This window comes from Culex quinquefasciatus, chromosome 3 (assembly GCF_015732765.1).
Source record: "Culex quinquefasciatus strain JHB chromosome 3, VPISU_Cqui_1.0_pri_paternal, whole genome shotgun sequence".
NCBI lineage: Eukaryota > Metazoa > Arthropoda > Insecta > Diptera > Culicidae > Culex > Culex quinquefasciatus.
The window spans coordinates 168,322,886-168,336,355 of NC_051863.1; the positions used below are offsets into that span (position 1 = coordinate 168,322,886).

A 13,470-nucleotide genomic window follows, 5' to 3' on the forward strand; every position below is an offset into this window, starting at 1 on the left:
AAGCCGTCGACCAGCAGCGCCATGCGGAAACACAAGTCACAGTTATTAACTAGCAAAAAAAAACAGCCCAGCACCAGCTCCTGCACTTAAAATGTGAACAACCGCCAAACCACACACACTCGCACGTGGCGGCGGTGAGGTGAGCAATGCATATTTGGCTTAATAAAACTGACATAAAAATGATTCAACACTGACTGCTGGAGCCGGGGTGGCTTGGCGTGGTGCGGCCCGTCAAGAAAAAGAGGATGATGATGGACAGGTGGCCCAGCCCCGTCCATGGCCGGGGTGTGACGGGCCCACCACGTGGTTATTACTTCTATGTGGATAGATATAATATATTGTTCAATAACTGCCGGCGGCGGCGGCGGCTTCGGCTAGATTCCCTCTGTATAATGGGTTTAGTGGTTGCTTGCTGGTGCAATTTTTGCACCTCACATCAGTGTGGAATTGCATTAATTTTTAGCACTTTGTAAAGTGCCATCGATCATCTTTCTCTCAATCTTCTCTGGGCGGTTGCGAAAAGTTTGCGTGAATGTGCGACTAATTAAAGTGCATTGATTTAAATCTTGTTGCTGGCCTGTTGCGTCGGTATAGCGTTGCCATTTGGCCCGAGGTCTTAATTAAAAATAGATTTTTGATTGAATTACAAGTGAGAGCTATTTTGAAAAATCCTGATTGGGTTAGTCAGGTAACCTAAAATAACACTATTTTAAAAATCATAAAAATAATGAATTTCAAAAAATTGCTGTTAAATTAAATTTTATCACTTTATTAATATTATTAAAAAAAATATTCAAAACATGCAATCAACTCCACCCCTTAAACCGGCAATAAATCGTACGGATTGATCTCCTCATCCGAGTCATCCTCCACCGTTAAATTCCTCCTAATCCCGGTCCGCGGCCTCTCCTGCGCCGGCCCCAGCGGATCCGCATAGCCGTAAGCATTCGAGAACGCGTTATAATCCGGAGACACATCGGCGCTCTTGTTCGCCGCCCCAAAGCCCGACCCCGACCCGGACGCCGTCCCCGGCGGTTGATAGCTGTCCATCCCCCCGGAACGCGCGCCGTGCTCTCCACTGGAGATCCTCGACCCACCCGCCGTCGTCGGAGGTCGCCCGGTCCCAATCCGTTGACGGACCTCCTTTTGCTTCTCGAGCTTTTGAAGTTCTGCGCCGTACTTTTCGACCAGCTCGTTGTTACCTTGCTGCTGGTTCAGGTGGATCAACGCCCGCAGACAGTCGGCGTTCTCCGGGTAGATCTCGTGGATCATCTTGAACAGGCTCAGCGACTTTTGCTGGTTGCCGATGCGACGGTAGCAACCGGCGATTCGCAGTAGGTAGTACGGATCCTGGGGGTTCTTGAGGACCGCCTTCTCGTAGAAACCGATGGCCTTCTCGACGACCTGCAGCTCGATGTAGTGTGAGCAGAGCCAGTTGATGACGCTCGAGTCGATCGGGTAGATGCGGTACGACTCGTGGTGGTAGTGGTAGGCCTGCTGGCGTTCACCGTCCGTTTCGTACAGCTCGCCAATCTTCTGGATGATCTTGTTGTCCTGCTGAACCAGACTGAGCAGCTGCAGGTAGTACTCCAGTGCGGTTCCAACGTCACCGAGCAGATCGTACAGACTTGCGATTTGGTACAAAACCTCCGGATGCTGTTCGTGTCCGAGGTTCGAGATGATCTTGCGAAAGTACAGCAACGAGTTGTTGTGATCGCCAAGCTTCTTGAAGATCAGCCCAATGTTGTAGAGCGCTTCGAAGGAGGTCGAATCGATGTCCAGGGCGTTCATGAACATCAACTTCGCAGTTTCGAGATCTTCCTTCATCATGCTGCAGACGCCGCTGTTGATGAACGCCGCCGGGCAGTAGCTGTCGATCTTTTTGGCCGTGTCGGCGTACGATTCAGCAGTGGTGATGTCCTTTTTCTAAAACGAAACATTCCAACGATTCCAACTGAATGTGAAAAATAATAAGAAACCTCACCAAAATGTGAATGAAGCTCAAATTGATCGCCGCGTTGATCGCGATATTGGACTCCTTCTTCTCAAAGTACTTGAGCGTGTCGATCGCTTGCTGTATGTCGTCCTGTTTCAGATAGATAACCGCCTTCTTCAGCTCCAGATCCACCGCCAGCGAGGAAAAGTACGAGTTCTTGATCGTCTCCACGCACCAGCTGTACCCGTCGTTAAAGTAGTCGTCGATGATCGTCGAGATGAGGTTCGCCGAAATGAGAATGTTCTTCTCCGCCAGGTGGCGGATCTTCTGTTCGTACGCGTGCAGCTCGTCGGACTTGATCATCTCGTTGATGTACTCGTAGGAGGGGGTCGACTAGAATAAATAAAACTTGAATTGATTCGTATTGGTCAGGTGATCTTGACTTACATTAGTTTGAAACACCTTTTCGTCCTCCAGATAGTCCACCTGGATGTCCAGCAACAGCTGGAACGCGTGCTTGATCTTCTCGACATCTCCAAGCGCGTAGTAACACAAGATCAAGTGCAGCCCGGTCTTAAGATCACCCTTCTCGGACATTATAAACTCAAAGCTGGTTGCAGCGTCCGAATACTGTCCCATCTTGATGAACAAGATCCCGATGTTGTGGGTGATCTTCAAGCGCAGCTCCTTCTGATTGCTCGGAACTTGGTCCAACGCCATGCGGTACATCTTGATCGCTTTCGTGTACAGCCCAAGCTGAAAGTATATGTTACCCATGTTGATCTTCAAACGGTTCACATTCGGAAACATCTTGTTCTTGGTCATCAACGTATAGGTGTTCAACGCCTCGATGTACATCTCATTCTTCGCGTAAACATTGGCCAGATTAAACAGCACAAAGAAAGTCAGATCAAAGTTATGCGTGTACGTCCCGCCATCTTGGTCTCTCATCCGGAGCAGCGTTCGATCCAGCGAAGAAGCCTCCTTGGCCTTCGCCAACCCCGCCGACATGTCCGGCTTAGCTCCCGTACTAGCGATGATCGATTCCTCCAACAACGCGTAGATCTTCGTCTCCATGTTCTTGTACCGCTGCTCCGGCGTTTCCTCCTTCTTGCTCTCCATAACCACGATCTTCTTAGCGGCCTGGTTCAACGGGTCAAACAGCTTGCTGTTCTGTGAAGAATACCCAACCGGACGGATCGCCGTCGATGGCCGCGCCATCGTGGCCGTACCATCCGCGGAGCCCAGCTTTTCCCCGTTCTGCAAAGCGAAACAAAAAAAAATCGATAACCATTCCACGAGTCGACAAAATAGCTTCCTCACCCAGAAAAACTTCGGCGTTGACGTCTTCTTGCCGTAGCTGGACGTCTTGATCGCGTTCTGGAACGCCTTGTCCTCCTTGGCGTCGTAGTTGAACAGCTTGTTCGTGACGCCGGAGAAGCCGCCGTAAATGTCGTCGTCAAAGTTGCTGGCCATTATTTTCACTTGGAGCGTACAAAGTGACCGATAGTGAACAGTTAGTGAAAATACGGTTCAGTTTTGTTCGAAGGTTTGTTGTGACCGTCGGAAAATTTCGTTGTCCCGGAGATTCGTTGCTAGCGAAGGAGCGGGGTGCATGCGCACGTGGTTGTTGCGCTGCACGTGGTTTGGCGTTGTTTTGATTGTAACCAACTGTTGATTGTTTCAATTGGGAATAAGTTTTCAAAAGTTATGGTAATAATATTGCATATTTCCTCACCCTAATCCTGAGATATATGTATTAGTTAAAAATCGAATGTTGAGTCTTTTTAAAATGTTTTTTCAAGAATTGATAAATAATTTTCAATACTAGAATTTGTGATAACATTGATTACACCGACCAACAAAAATTTAACGAAGGCTCAACTCGAGGAAAAGCATGAAGTTTGGGCTCCCCAGGAACACGTGCACATTGAATGTTTCAAAAATATTAAATATTGTATGAAAATTTTGTTACGAGTGCGGAAGTGGGGGTCCAAAAATCCGATTTTTTGCGTTAAGTAATAAAAGAGCGCTCCCTTTCTTGGTGTCCTGTAATTCCCTTAGGTAATAATATGAAGTTAAGAAATGTACTTAAATAAATTAAAAAATAAATGACAAACTCACTACGCATGCTGCAGCTAGCTTCGTGCCTGGCCAGATTGTCAGAGTATCGGTACACATAGCCGCAGTATCGGCATTTGTTCACTGTCGGATGGTCCACCTTGACATGGTCCCGCAACTTCTTTTTATCTGCAAATGTTGCAGAGCAGATGGTGCAGATTTCCAGAGACGGCGGCTGTTGGTGTTGCGTTCTCACGTGTTTTGTGAAGCTGGACATCGTGGCTAACACTTTGCCGCAATAGCCACATTGCAAGGCAGATGCTGAAAAAAAATTAATATTACTATTATGCACGCAACCGAGCTCGGCTGAAAATCGTGCAAAATCCCTCTCAAGTCGAGCGGGAGTTACTTCCGTGCACGGACAGGCGAGAAAACCCTCACGAATGTGTTGCGGGAAATCCGCAAGAAATATTTCAAGCTGAAATAAGCGGGGAATAAACACACACATGCGTGCTTTTACACATGTATTGGTGATATTTTGGGATCACATCGAATATGAGTGTGTTAGTGAGGTTTTTCGTGGTTTTATTTGTATTGGTAAGCTTCGTCGGGAAAAAATGGCTGCCCTCCCATTCAAAGTAAATAAATAAATAACGCAAAATAGGTTTCAAAATGGTTTATTCACAAAAAAACACTTAAAACACTTCATCATTTTTATCGTTCAACACTTTTCACTAAATTTATCACATTTTTCGGGTTGCTGGGAAGCGGAACGCGCACGGGAGCCGGGAGCGGATCAGCACCCACACTTTGTTGCCGGAATCTGCCTGATGAATTCATGGCCACGTCTTGTCCGCAGCTTGGCCAACGCTTTTGAACGACTTGACTTGGCCACGGCTTGTCCGCAACTAGGCCAAAGATTGTCCGGAACTTGGACACCAAAGCTCCAGCATTCCGATGAACCTAAACACAGAAAAAAGTAGACGAATTTACCTTCATGCTGATATCGTTTTATTTTGTTTCAATCCCACCTTTTTGGGCAACTTTTTATTGTAATTCGTAACAATGATGTGAATTCGTAGAATTTCAAACGATTTCGGATGAAATATCTCCGAAATTTGCTTCAGATCACGCGAAAAAAAACACAACCGCTGCGTTCAAAATCTCGTCTCCACTCAACTGTCATTGCAAGCAAAAAACCAGTAGGCGCTGTTCAAGGCAATCGGGTGCTATAAGGTATGATCAAGGGTATGATGGACTTTTTTGCTTTATAAAAGTATTTAGATAATGGGAATATGGATATTTTGAGGAAAATTATTATATTATTATATTATAATTCTTGGAAAACATTATACACATTCCATTTCAACCATACCTTCTAATATTTAAGCTCTTTGGTGGACGTTTGCTTAGTTACTGTTCTTAAATTGCCGTAATAAAAGTATTGGCATTTTCAGAAAATAAGAATATCGATTACTTGATCTATTATTATGTAATAGATTTTTTGTAAAATTGTCAAAATGTCAAATTGTCAAAATATCAAATTGTCAAATTGTCAAATTGTCAAAATATCAAATTGTCAAATTGTCAAAATGGCAAAATTCCAAAATGCCAAAATGGCAAAATGTCAAACAATGTTTCAATTTTCAATGACATTTTGACAAAACAATTAAAGAAAACAGTAAATTCTTCAATTGTTCAATATGTTTGAGTCATGTCACTCCTGCGCCACACTGCTAAGTGAATTTGTGCTGATCGGCGATACAAATGAAGCACGCATACTTGTGCACAGCACTGACGTGTGAGATACAACTGCCCTTTGAGTGTTTACGTTCTTGGTCAATGAAATTGAAACATTTCGACATTTTTCTGTGATGGTGTGCGTGAATTTTCGAGACCGTTCAAGTCGGGAGGGATTTCCTCGCGATTTCAGCGTTGTCCCACGCAGCTCAAATTGGGAGGGCCGCCCTCACGGATTTCTCGTTTGCGTGTAGATATCGCTGAGTGTTGCGCTCGGCGCTGTGCATCGTCCTAATGTGCCGTCCGCCCCACAGGCCAACAAGAGTCGCCACTTCGAAAGAGATCCTAGCGTCGGAACTGGTCTCGAGACTAGCGCTACCCTGGTGGATTACAATGTTGATCTTCCTGGAGGTGTCGTCGCTGGAAGAAGTCACACCCGACAGAAAAAAAGTAAAATCGGTTTGATTTCGTTTTCGTTTAATTGATTTTGAAATAGGAATTCAAAAGCCCTGGAGGAAGTTTTTCTCAATTTGCCGGTTCCGTCGTTTGTTGGTTAGGTTTGGCAGAAACAAAAAACAATTTAATAACAAAATAGTTGTGACATTTATAGACGTCACAATGACGTGTTTTCAAGATGATTCATGTTAGGGTGTGATGGCGTAAGTATACTAAAATTATTTAAGTATACTTATTAATATACTTGAGTAAAGTTCTAAGAGTTTCCAGCCCCTTGCTCACCGGTGAAAAAATGATTGGATAGTGAATTCAATCATAAAATGGAAGTGCCGTTTTGTTCTTTTTTATTTCTAGCCACTAAAATGAAACTCACCTCGTTGAATCCGGAGGCACCCGATGGCGTTCCGCGGTTTTGTCCATTTTTTGTGAACCGGAACGGAATGAACTGTACCGAAAGAATAAAAAAAAACCTGAAGCTGCCCGCGATCCAGCCACGTTGCGCACTCGGTTGTCTTTTGCGAAAGGGAAAGGAGCACACACATACCAATGGTAATACAATTGGTACAACACATTATAGAATAAAGCAAAAACTGCTCGAATGGAAGTGCTCCAAACGCGGATGTGGATGCCACATGAAGTTTTCAGAAGTCTGCGGGAGTTGTGTAGAATCTGTATAAAAAAAAATTCTTCTTAAACTTATTTTTATTAGTTCCTTTTCGGTGCTGTCACCTGGTTACGACGTAATATCATTTGTTGAATGGTGTCACAATTTTTTTTTTTTTTTTTGAAAAAGTCTAATTGTTGAAACAAAAAACGAAACTATTGGCACTACGCCCCCCGGGGCATGGCCTTCCTCTAACGTGGGATTTCTGCTCCAGCGCCTCTGACGAGACAGGAGAAACCAATTCTTTGATAATTGTACAAGTGATAACCTTTCGCCATATGGTTAGAATTATTTGGAACAGCTGTTGTTCAAAGATAACTGCAATGTAGCCAGTGTAACAACGAAAACAATTACCAATTTGAGCGAGCTAAATGATATTTTGTGAAAATTCACAATTTCCAAAGGTTCAAACAATTTATTGATAATTCATGGAACAATACCTGTTCGTCGTATGGTTATGTCAAGGGGTGCCCAAACTTTTGACCTTGCGGGCTAGATCTGATTTTTTTAAACAGTGACGGGCTGGTTCTATATTTTATAAAAGTTGAAATAGTCAACAATTCATTTTTGGGTAATTCTCCACCAACTCACACGAAATCGGGAAAAGTTGCCCCGACCCCTCTTCGATTTGCGTGATACTTTGTCCTAAGGGGTAACTTTTGTCCCTGATCACGAATCCGAGGTCCGTTTTTTGATATCTCGTGACGGAGGGGCGGTACGACCCCTTCCATTTTTGAACATGCGAAAAAAGAGGTGTTTTTCAATAATTTGCAGCCTGAAACGGTGATGAGATAGAAATTTGGTGTTAAAGAGACTTTTATGTAAAATTAGACGCCCGATTTGATGGCGTACTCAGAATGCCGAAAAAAAAAACGTAGTTTTCATCGAAAAAAACACTAAAAAAGTTTTAAAAATTCTCCTATTTTCCGTTACTCGACTGTAAAATTTTTTGGAACATGTCATTTTATGGGAACTTTAATGTACTTTTCGAAGCTTCATTGACCCAGAAGGGTCATTTTTTCATTTAGAACAAAAAATTTCATTTTAAAATGTCGTGTATTTTCTAACTTTGCAGGGTTACATTTTGGAGTGTTAAAAAAATACAGAAGCATAAAAATTTAAATTAGAAGCCATGGTTCCAACATTTTGATGAAAAAAGTGTTTTAAATTGCATTATGCACCATGCCAGCATGTTGGTGGTGTTGGTGGCCACCCTTTGTTCTTTATTTGCCTTCGCTCCTCGCTCGGTTTTCTTCAGCCTTCGATTAGAACCGGTGTTCAAAATTGAAACGTCAAAAGACTTAGCGCGTTTGTTTTTTTGCCGGTGCTTGCTAATTATTTACATTTTTCGGGATTATTTTTCACAAATTTTTCAAGTGAGTGACTAAGTAATGGTCAAAAGAACATGTTGCCGGTAGTTTTTATATCTTAAGCGCTTTGAAATCGTTAGCGCAAGCGAAAAGATATTGATGGCGACTTTCGTTAAGCACTTAACCTCTGATCTTGCGTGTGGATGTGTGTGCCACCAAAATGATGAGAAATGGTCTCGCAAAATAGAAATTATGATCAAAAGTGCATTAAATTTGATCTTTTTGGCCAGTAAGTGGCATAAATTTGCGTGCTTACTCGAGGCGGTGCTGTTGCTGGTAAGTTTATAGCCTGAAAAGTATTTTTGGAGCTTAAACCGAGCATCAAACTCTCCATATCACGAAGATAGGTGTTTGATTAGAAAGGTTATATTTCCCCTAGTCTATGAAATTACCTATCTTTTGACCTATGGAAGTATGGGTGTTGGAGGCTGACCTTTCAAATGCATCTAAGAGAGTTGGAATTGGGTCCTAAAATGAAGCTTAGATTGCTGATATTATTGTTTACAGCGATAAAGCTTATTTTTCTGAGTACAATGACCCTTTGTACGTCGATAAAAAGTTTAAAATGGATTTTTAAATCAATTTTGAAAAAATAACCTCGCGGTCCTTCTTGACAGAAAAGCTCCTACTTGACAGCTCGTTCCAAGGGGACCATAGTTGATCCATCGAAAAAATGTTGTCTTGTAAATTTTGTTTTTTGCATTAAAATGAAAAAAAGTTATCAGAAATGGTTTTTAATCTTGTTTTTTACCATTGTACATACATATTGACATAGGGCTTTAGTACCCAATTGATCAAGTTTTACGTAAATGGGAGCAATTTTTCGATGCCCGTTTTACCCCACTTCCCATTGTCGTAGAGGGCTCATATTTGGCATGAGTTCATCTCATGTATAGACAAACAAACGCTGAAAGTTTCATCCAAATCGGAGCACCTCGATACGACCTGTTACACACTGGTGAAAAACTCGCTCTTAAGAACTTACGAATTTAAGAATTTAAGACTTTAAGAATTTGATAATTCAATAATTTAAGAATTTAAGAACTAAAAAAAAAAAAAAATTATGATCTTGGGGATTGAAGAGTTTAAGATTTGAAGATTTTTAAAGTTAGTTTTTATGAATTTATGAATCTAGAAATTTAATATTTCAAGAATTTATAAATTTTTAAGGGAATTTTACAATTTGACAGTATCAGAATTTAAGGATTTTTTTAACTTTGAATTATTCAAATTTTAATCTGCTTATTTTTTTTTTTGCTCTCAAGAATCTCATGCACTCAAACCAATCTCTAAAGTTTTTTTTTGGGTTCTTGGGTCCTTTTAATTGAGCTTTCCACTAATTTTTTTCTCGACTAGAATAGAACTAAGATTACAATAAACCAAACACGTGATTAATGGAAACCAATAATTTATTAAAATCAACAGCTGATCATTTCTCTGAAAGAAAGTTTAATCTTGCTTAATTTGACTTGATACACCAAAAAGGACTAAACATAATCGGCTTTAATTTAAATACAGAATCTTCTACTCGCACGATAACGTCTCGTCGATCGACGCCAAATACTTCCGCCAGCCGGCAAACATGTCCCGTTCTTCCTGCTCCGCCGTCCTGGTCCTCAGCCAGCGCTGCACCAGCAGCAGGTGCTTCAGCTCATCCCGGTAGTAAACCAGCAGCGCCGGCGTCACGTTAACCTCCTCGAGCACCAGCGGGGCGGCGTCCACCGGAACGGGCCGTTCCGCCGCGGGTCGCACGATCGTCCGGTTGCGTTTGCGCTGCACTTCCAGCACGTTGATGCGCCTCTCCAGCGCTCGGAAATCGAACCGATGCCCTCGGAGTTGCTCGGTCGAGAGCCGCTTGGGGGACTTTGAGGGGGAGCGGGTCGCGTAACTTGTGGGGGCGGGGGGTTGCTTTTTGAAGCTGGCGAAGTAGTGCGTTACGGGGAACACTTGCATGTAGGCGCGGAAGCCGGTCAGCAGCAGGTTCACGTACTGCGTGCGGCCAATTTCGTGGGCGGACTTTCGCGTGCGACGTCGGTCTAGGAAGGGGTAACGCTCCGGGGGGAGGTCGGAGGGTTGCTGAAGTGCGCCGTCGTCAACGGCACAGCTGCGCCAGCGGCCCTTGACCAGATGCTTCATGTACGAAGCAGCGCAAGGGCCGGCGGAGGAGTCCAGCTGGTGGTTGAACCGGTGCAGCAGGTCGTCCACCAGGATCATCCGTATTAGGGGCGAGCGCATCTGTTCGATGACCCGCAGACAGAGCGACATACTGTAGTACGGGGAGGATTCAACCTGGCGGGAGATTTGCCGGACGAAGTAGCGCGTGTTGTCCTTGATGCACGGGTAGTCGACGGTGCCGTCGTACTGGATCTCGGACAGGTTGATGGTGGTGCCGATCACGGAGAGGAGGCGCTGAAAAGAGAAGGATTGTAAGTTTGGAGGTATGAGAAACAAAGCCGTTCAAACTCACCGCCACGACTCGCACGTCCTCTTTGGGAAATCGTAGCGCCACCACGTTCACGTACATCGTCACAATCCGACGGACGAACGAGTTCACCTCACCCACCGTCGAGTGCTCGTTCCAGAGGACACTCACAAGCAGTGGCTTTCGCGTGTCCTTTTGCATGTTCTCTTTCGTCTTGTGCGGATGCCGCAGAATCCACATCGAAAGATCAAGCTCCAAAATTTTGACCAGAATCGATAGAACGATAAAAAGCCGTTCGAATCGCTCATCTCTCGAAAGCAGATCAAAGTCGTACTTTTGATTGTTCTCCATTTCCCACTGATGGAAGGTGGCCATCATCGAGGTCATGTTGCTACTCGCCGTTTTGTGAAGACGCCCGGCAGCGGGGTCACTTTCAACGCAAGTCTCCAGCAGAAATAGCACCACTTTCAGCAGACCTTCGCTGCGATCGTACCGCGAGAAGCAGTCCTCTTCAAGACTTCCAAAGATGATCCCTTGGTAGGATGCTCGAAGATCCAGCCAACACGGTGGAAACTGTTCCACGGTGCGGTCCAGCACACTTGTGGCGTGCTCCAGCACGGAACTGATCCTGTAATCGGCGTTCAACTCCGACGACGGCGGGTTGATGGTCAAAATTACCTCCAAAGTTTTCGTAAACAGCTGCGAATCTATAAACTGATTCCGCATCAAAGCCAACTCCAAATGTTCCAAAAACTGCAGCGGACGGGCCTCAATCAACAGCTCCTTCGTGTCCCTCTGCCGGCCCAAATCCACCCTCCTGGCCTGCACCATCCTATTCGCGTGTCGTTCCGCACACTGCTTCACATTCCTCAAACACCCAGGCTCGTACTCCAGGTTCAACCTCCTCGCCACGTCAAAGTAGTGCTTCCCCAGCGATTCCCGCAGCTTCTGCTGACTCTCCGCCACGATCGCCTCCGCACTCTCCTCCCCGTCCTTCTTCCTCTTACCACCACCCTCCTCACCCACCACCACCTTCTTCCGCTTCCGGTTCTCCACGGTGGCCGCGCCCTCCGCCGTCAGCACCGTGTTCGTAATGTTCTTCAACTTGCGCAAGTTCCGGCGCTCCTCCGCTATGCTCAGCCCAAACTTGAACCTCTTACTCAACGCGGCGTCGTTTTCCTCCTGCGAGGACGACGCTGACCGCAGGCTGGACGTCCGCTTGCCCAGCACGGCGGTGGTGGCCTCAATTACGGTGGAAGCTTCCGACGAGCTCCCCGTTGACGATCGGCTTGAATTACGCGTCGAAGGCATTCTCAACTGGCACGGAACATTGAACGACGGGTCACAGAATTTGAGTTTTCACCACGAAACACAGGAAAAATCGAACGATTGCGAAACTTGTCGGCGCTTGCTGCGGTTGAAACTTTTGTTTACAACAAGATTTTGGCGTTGTTGCACGGTCACAGTTTATCTGCGGTGTCAAAACATGTTGCGCAACTTTTTTATATGTTGCGCGACAGTTTTATGTTGCATGCACGGACAAAAATCGTGTTGTAAAATTTGTCAAAATTATTATGAATTATTACAAATATAAAATTCTGGAGTTTTTTTTAAAGGTCAAATAAACCATTGATCCCGGAGTGATAGACCCCCAAAAACAAATCTAAAAACTCGATGCGCCATCTACATTAGAGTAGGAAAACTTTGGTAGAAGGTCACGTTTACGATTTTGCGCGATAAGAGCAAAGGGGAGTGAAAACAATTTTAAGAAATCAATGAAAATTGATTTTTTGGATTAAAATTAAGTTTACAGGAGATAAGAAATAAAGGTATTATCGATTGACTCCTTCAATTTTTCTCTAAGTTGCCTTTTTAATTGAAAATTCTGAGACTCGGATTAATGAAGGATAGATTGCTAATTTTGAAACTTAAACAAATTTAAATTTTTCAAGACAGAGTTTTGCTTTTAGGGGAACTATACCCTTTCTCAGCCTATTTCTATTATCGGCCTATCAGCACTTTGATAATGAATTACAGCTTAAGTAATGTGTTTTTGACTGTTTCAAAGCAATAAATAGCCAAATATAAGTGAGCAAGCATCTCTTCATTGTTGATAAATCTGAAAATGTTAATTTAATAGCGGAAAACGGCAAAAGTGATGAGAATTGGTCGAACGGCTTAGTGTGATTTAAATTAAAAAAAACATTAGTCAACTTGAATAATCTACTTTCTCAACTAATTATATAGGTTTTCATCGCGGTTTTGATTCATTGAAAAATTTCTGAATTTTGAATCAGAAAAAGAACAGGTTAAATCGGCCAACACATTTTTTTTGTGTTTATCAATTAATCTCTTTATTTCTTACCTTAAAATAGAATAATGTTTCACAAATGTCGATTTTACGACAAAATAAATCAATTTCAAATTTCAATCCAATTTGCTCTCTTTAGGATACAACGTCAACATCACCCCAAGTTTCAGCGCCCTCTAGTGGGGGTAATTTTGACGTTTGATCGCCTATAAAAAGTGGTTTGCAAAGCGGTCTCAATTTTCAACAGTCAAAATAGAACTGATATACTGAATTGAGGTTTTGCAGCGCGACTGTGTTTCAAATGTAGGTGGCGCCAAAATGAGGTTACTTGCCTAAAATCGTATGCCTTTTTGCCGGATTAACCAAATTACTTTTTTTTCTAAATTAACATTTTTCTCATAGAAAAACCAAACAAATATTCTAAAGTTGTACACCAAATTGTTGGAAATAATTTTTCTCATCCGAATCCGGCATAAGTTTTATAAAAATGTTGATTATGAAGGAAAAATC

The 13,470-nt window shown here is 43.5% G+C and overlaps 2 protein-coding genes across 2 annotated transcripts; both read right to left on the minus strand.

Annotated features, from left to right (window-relative positions):
- Positions 1 to 742: 742 nt before the first annotated feature.
- On the minus strand, positions 743 to 3,485 carry LOC6040582 (intraflagellar transport protein 88 homolog). The gene is made up of 4 exons (XM_038265892.1): positions 3,260 to 3,485; positions 2,384 to 3,196; positions 1,985 to 2,329; positions 743 to 1,926 (listed from the first exon to the last, which is right to left on the minus strand). Exons 1-4 carry the CDS (start codon positions 3,410 to 3,412, stop codon positions 820 to 822), a joined length of 2,418 nt encoding a protein of 805 aa, XP_038121820.1. The 5' UTR covers positions 3,413 to 3,485; the 3' UTR covers positions 743 to 819.
- Positions 3,486 to 9,659: 6,174 nt separating this feature from the next.
- LOC6040583 lies at positions 9,660 to 12,085 on the minus strand. The gene is made up of 2 exons (XM_001849911.2): positions 10,695 to 12,085; positions 9,660 to 10,636 (listed from the first exon to the last, which is right to left on the minus strand). The coding sequence occupies exons 1-2, from the start codon at positions 11,958 to 11,960 to the stop codon at positions 9,752 to 9,754; spliced, it is 2,151 nt and encodes a 716-aa protein (XP_001849963.2). The 5' UTR covers positions 11,961 to 12,085; the 3' UTR covers positions 9,660 to 9,751.
- Positions 12,086 to 13,470: the final 1,385 nt, after the last annotated feature.

Coding starts and splice junctions, on each gene's coding strand:
- LOC6040583 (XM_001849911.2), bottom strand. CDS start 11,960: ATGCCTTCGACGCGTAATTCAAGCCGATCGTCAACGGGGAGCTCGTCG. Junction 10,637..10,694: donor AGGACGTGCGAGTCGTGGCG/GTGAGTTTGAAC, acceptor TTCTCTTTTCAG/CGCCTCCTCTCCGTGATCGG.
- LOC6040582 (XM_038265892.1), bottom strand. CDS start 3,412: ATGGCCAGCAACTTTGACGACGACATTTACGGCGGCTTCTCCGGCGTC. Junction 2,330..2,383: donor AAAAGGTGTTTCAAACTAAT/GTAAGTCAAGAT, acceptor TATTTATTCTAG/TCGACCCCCTCCTACGAGTA. Junction 1,927..1,984: donor TGAGCTTCATTCACATTTTG/GTGAGGTTTCTT, acceptor GTTTCGTTTTAG/AAAAAGGACATCACCACTGC.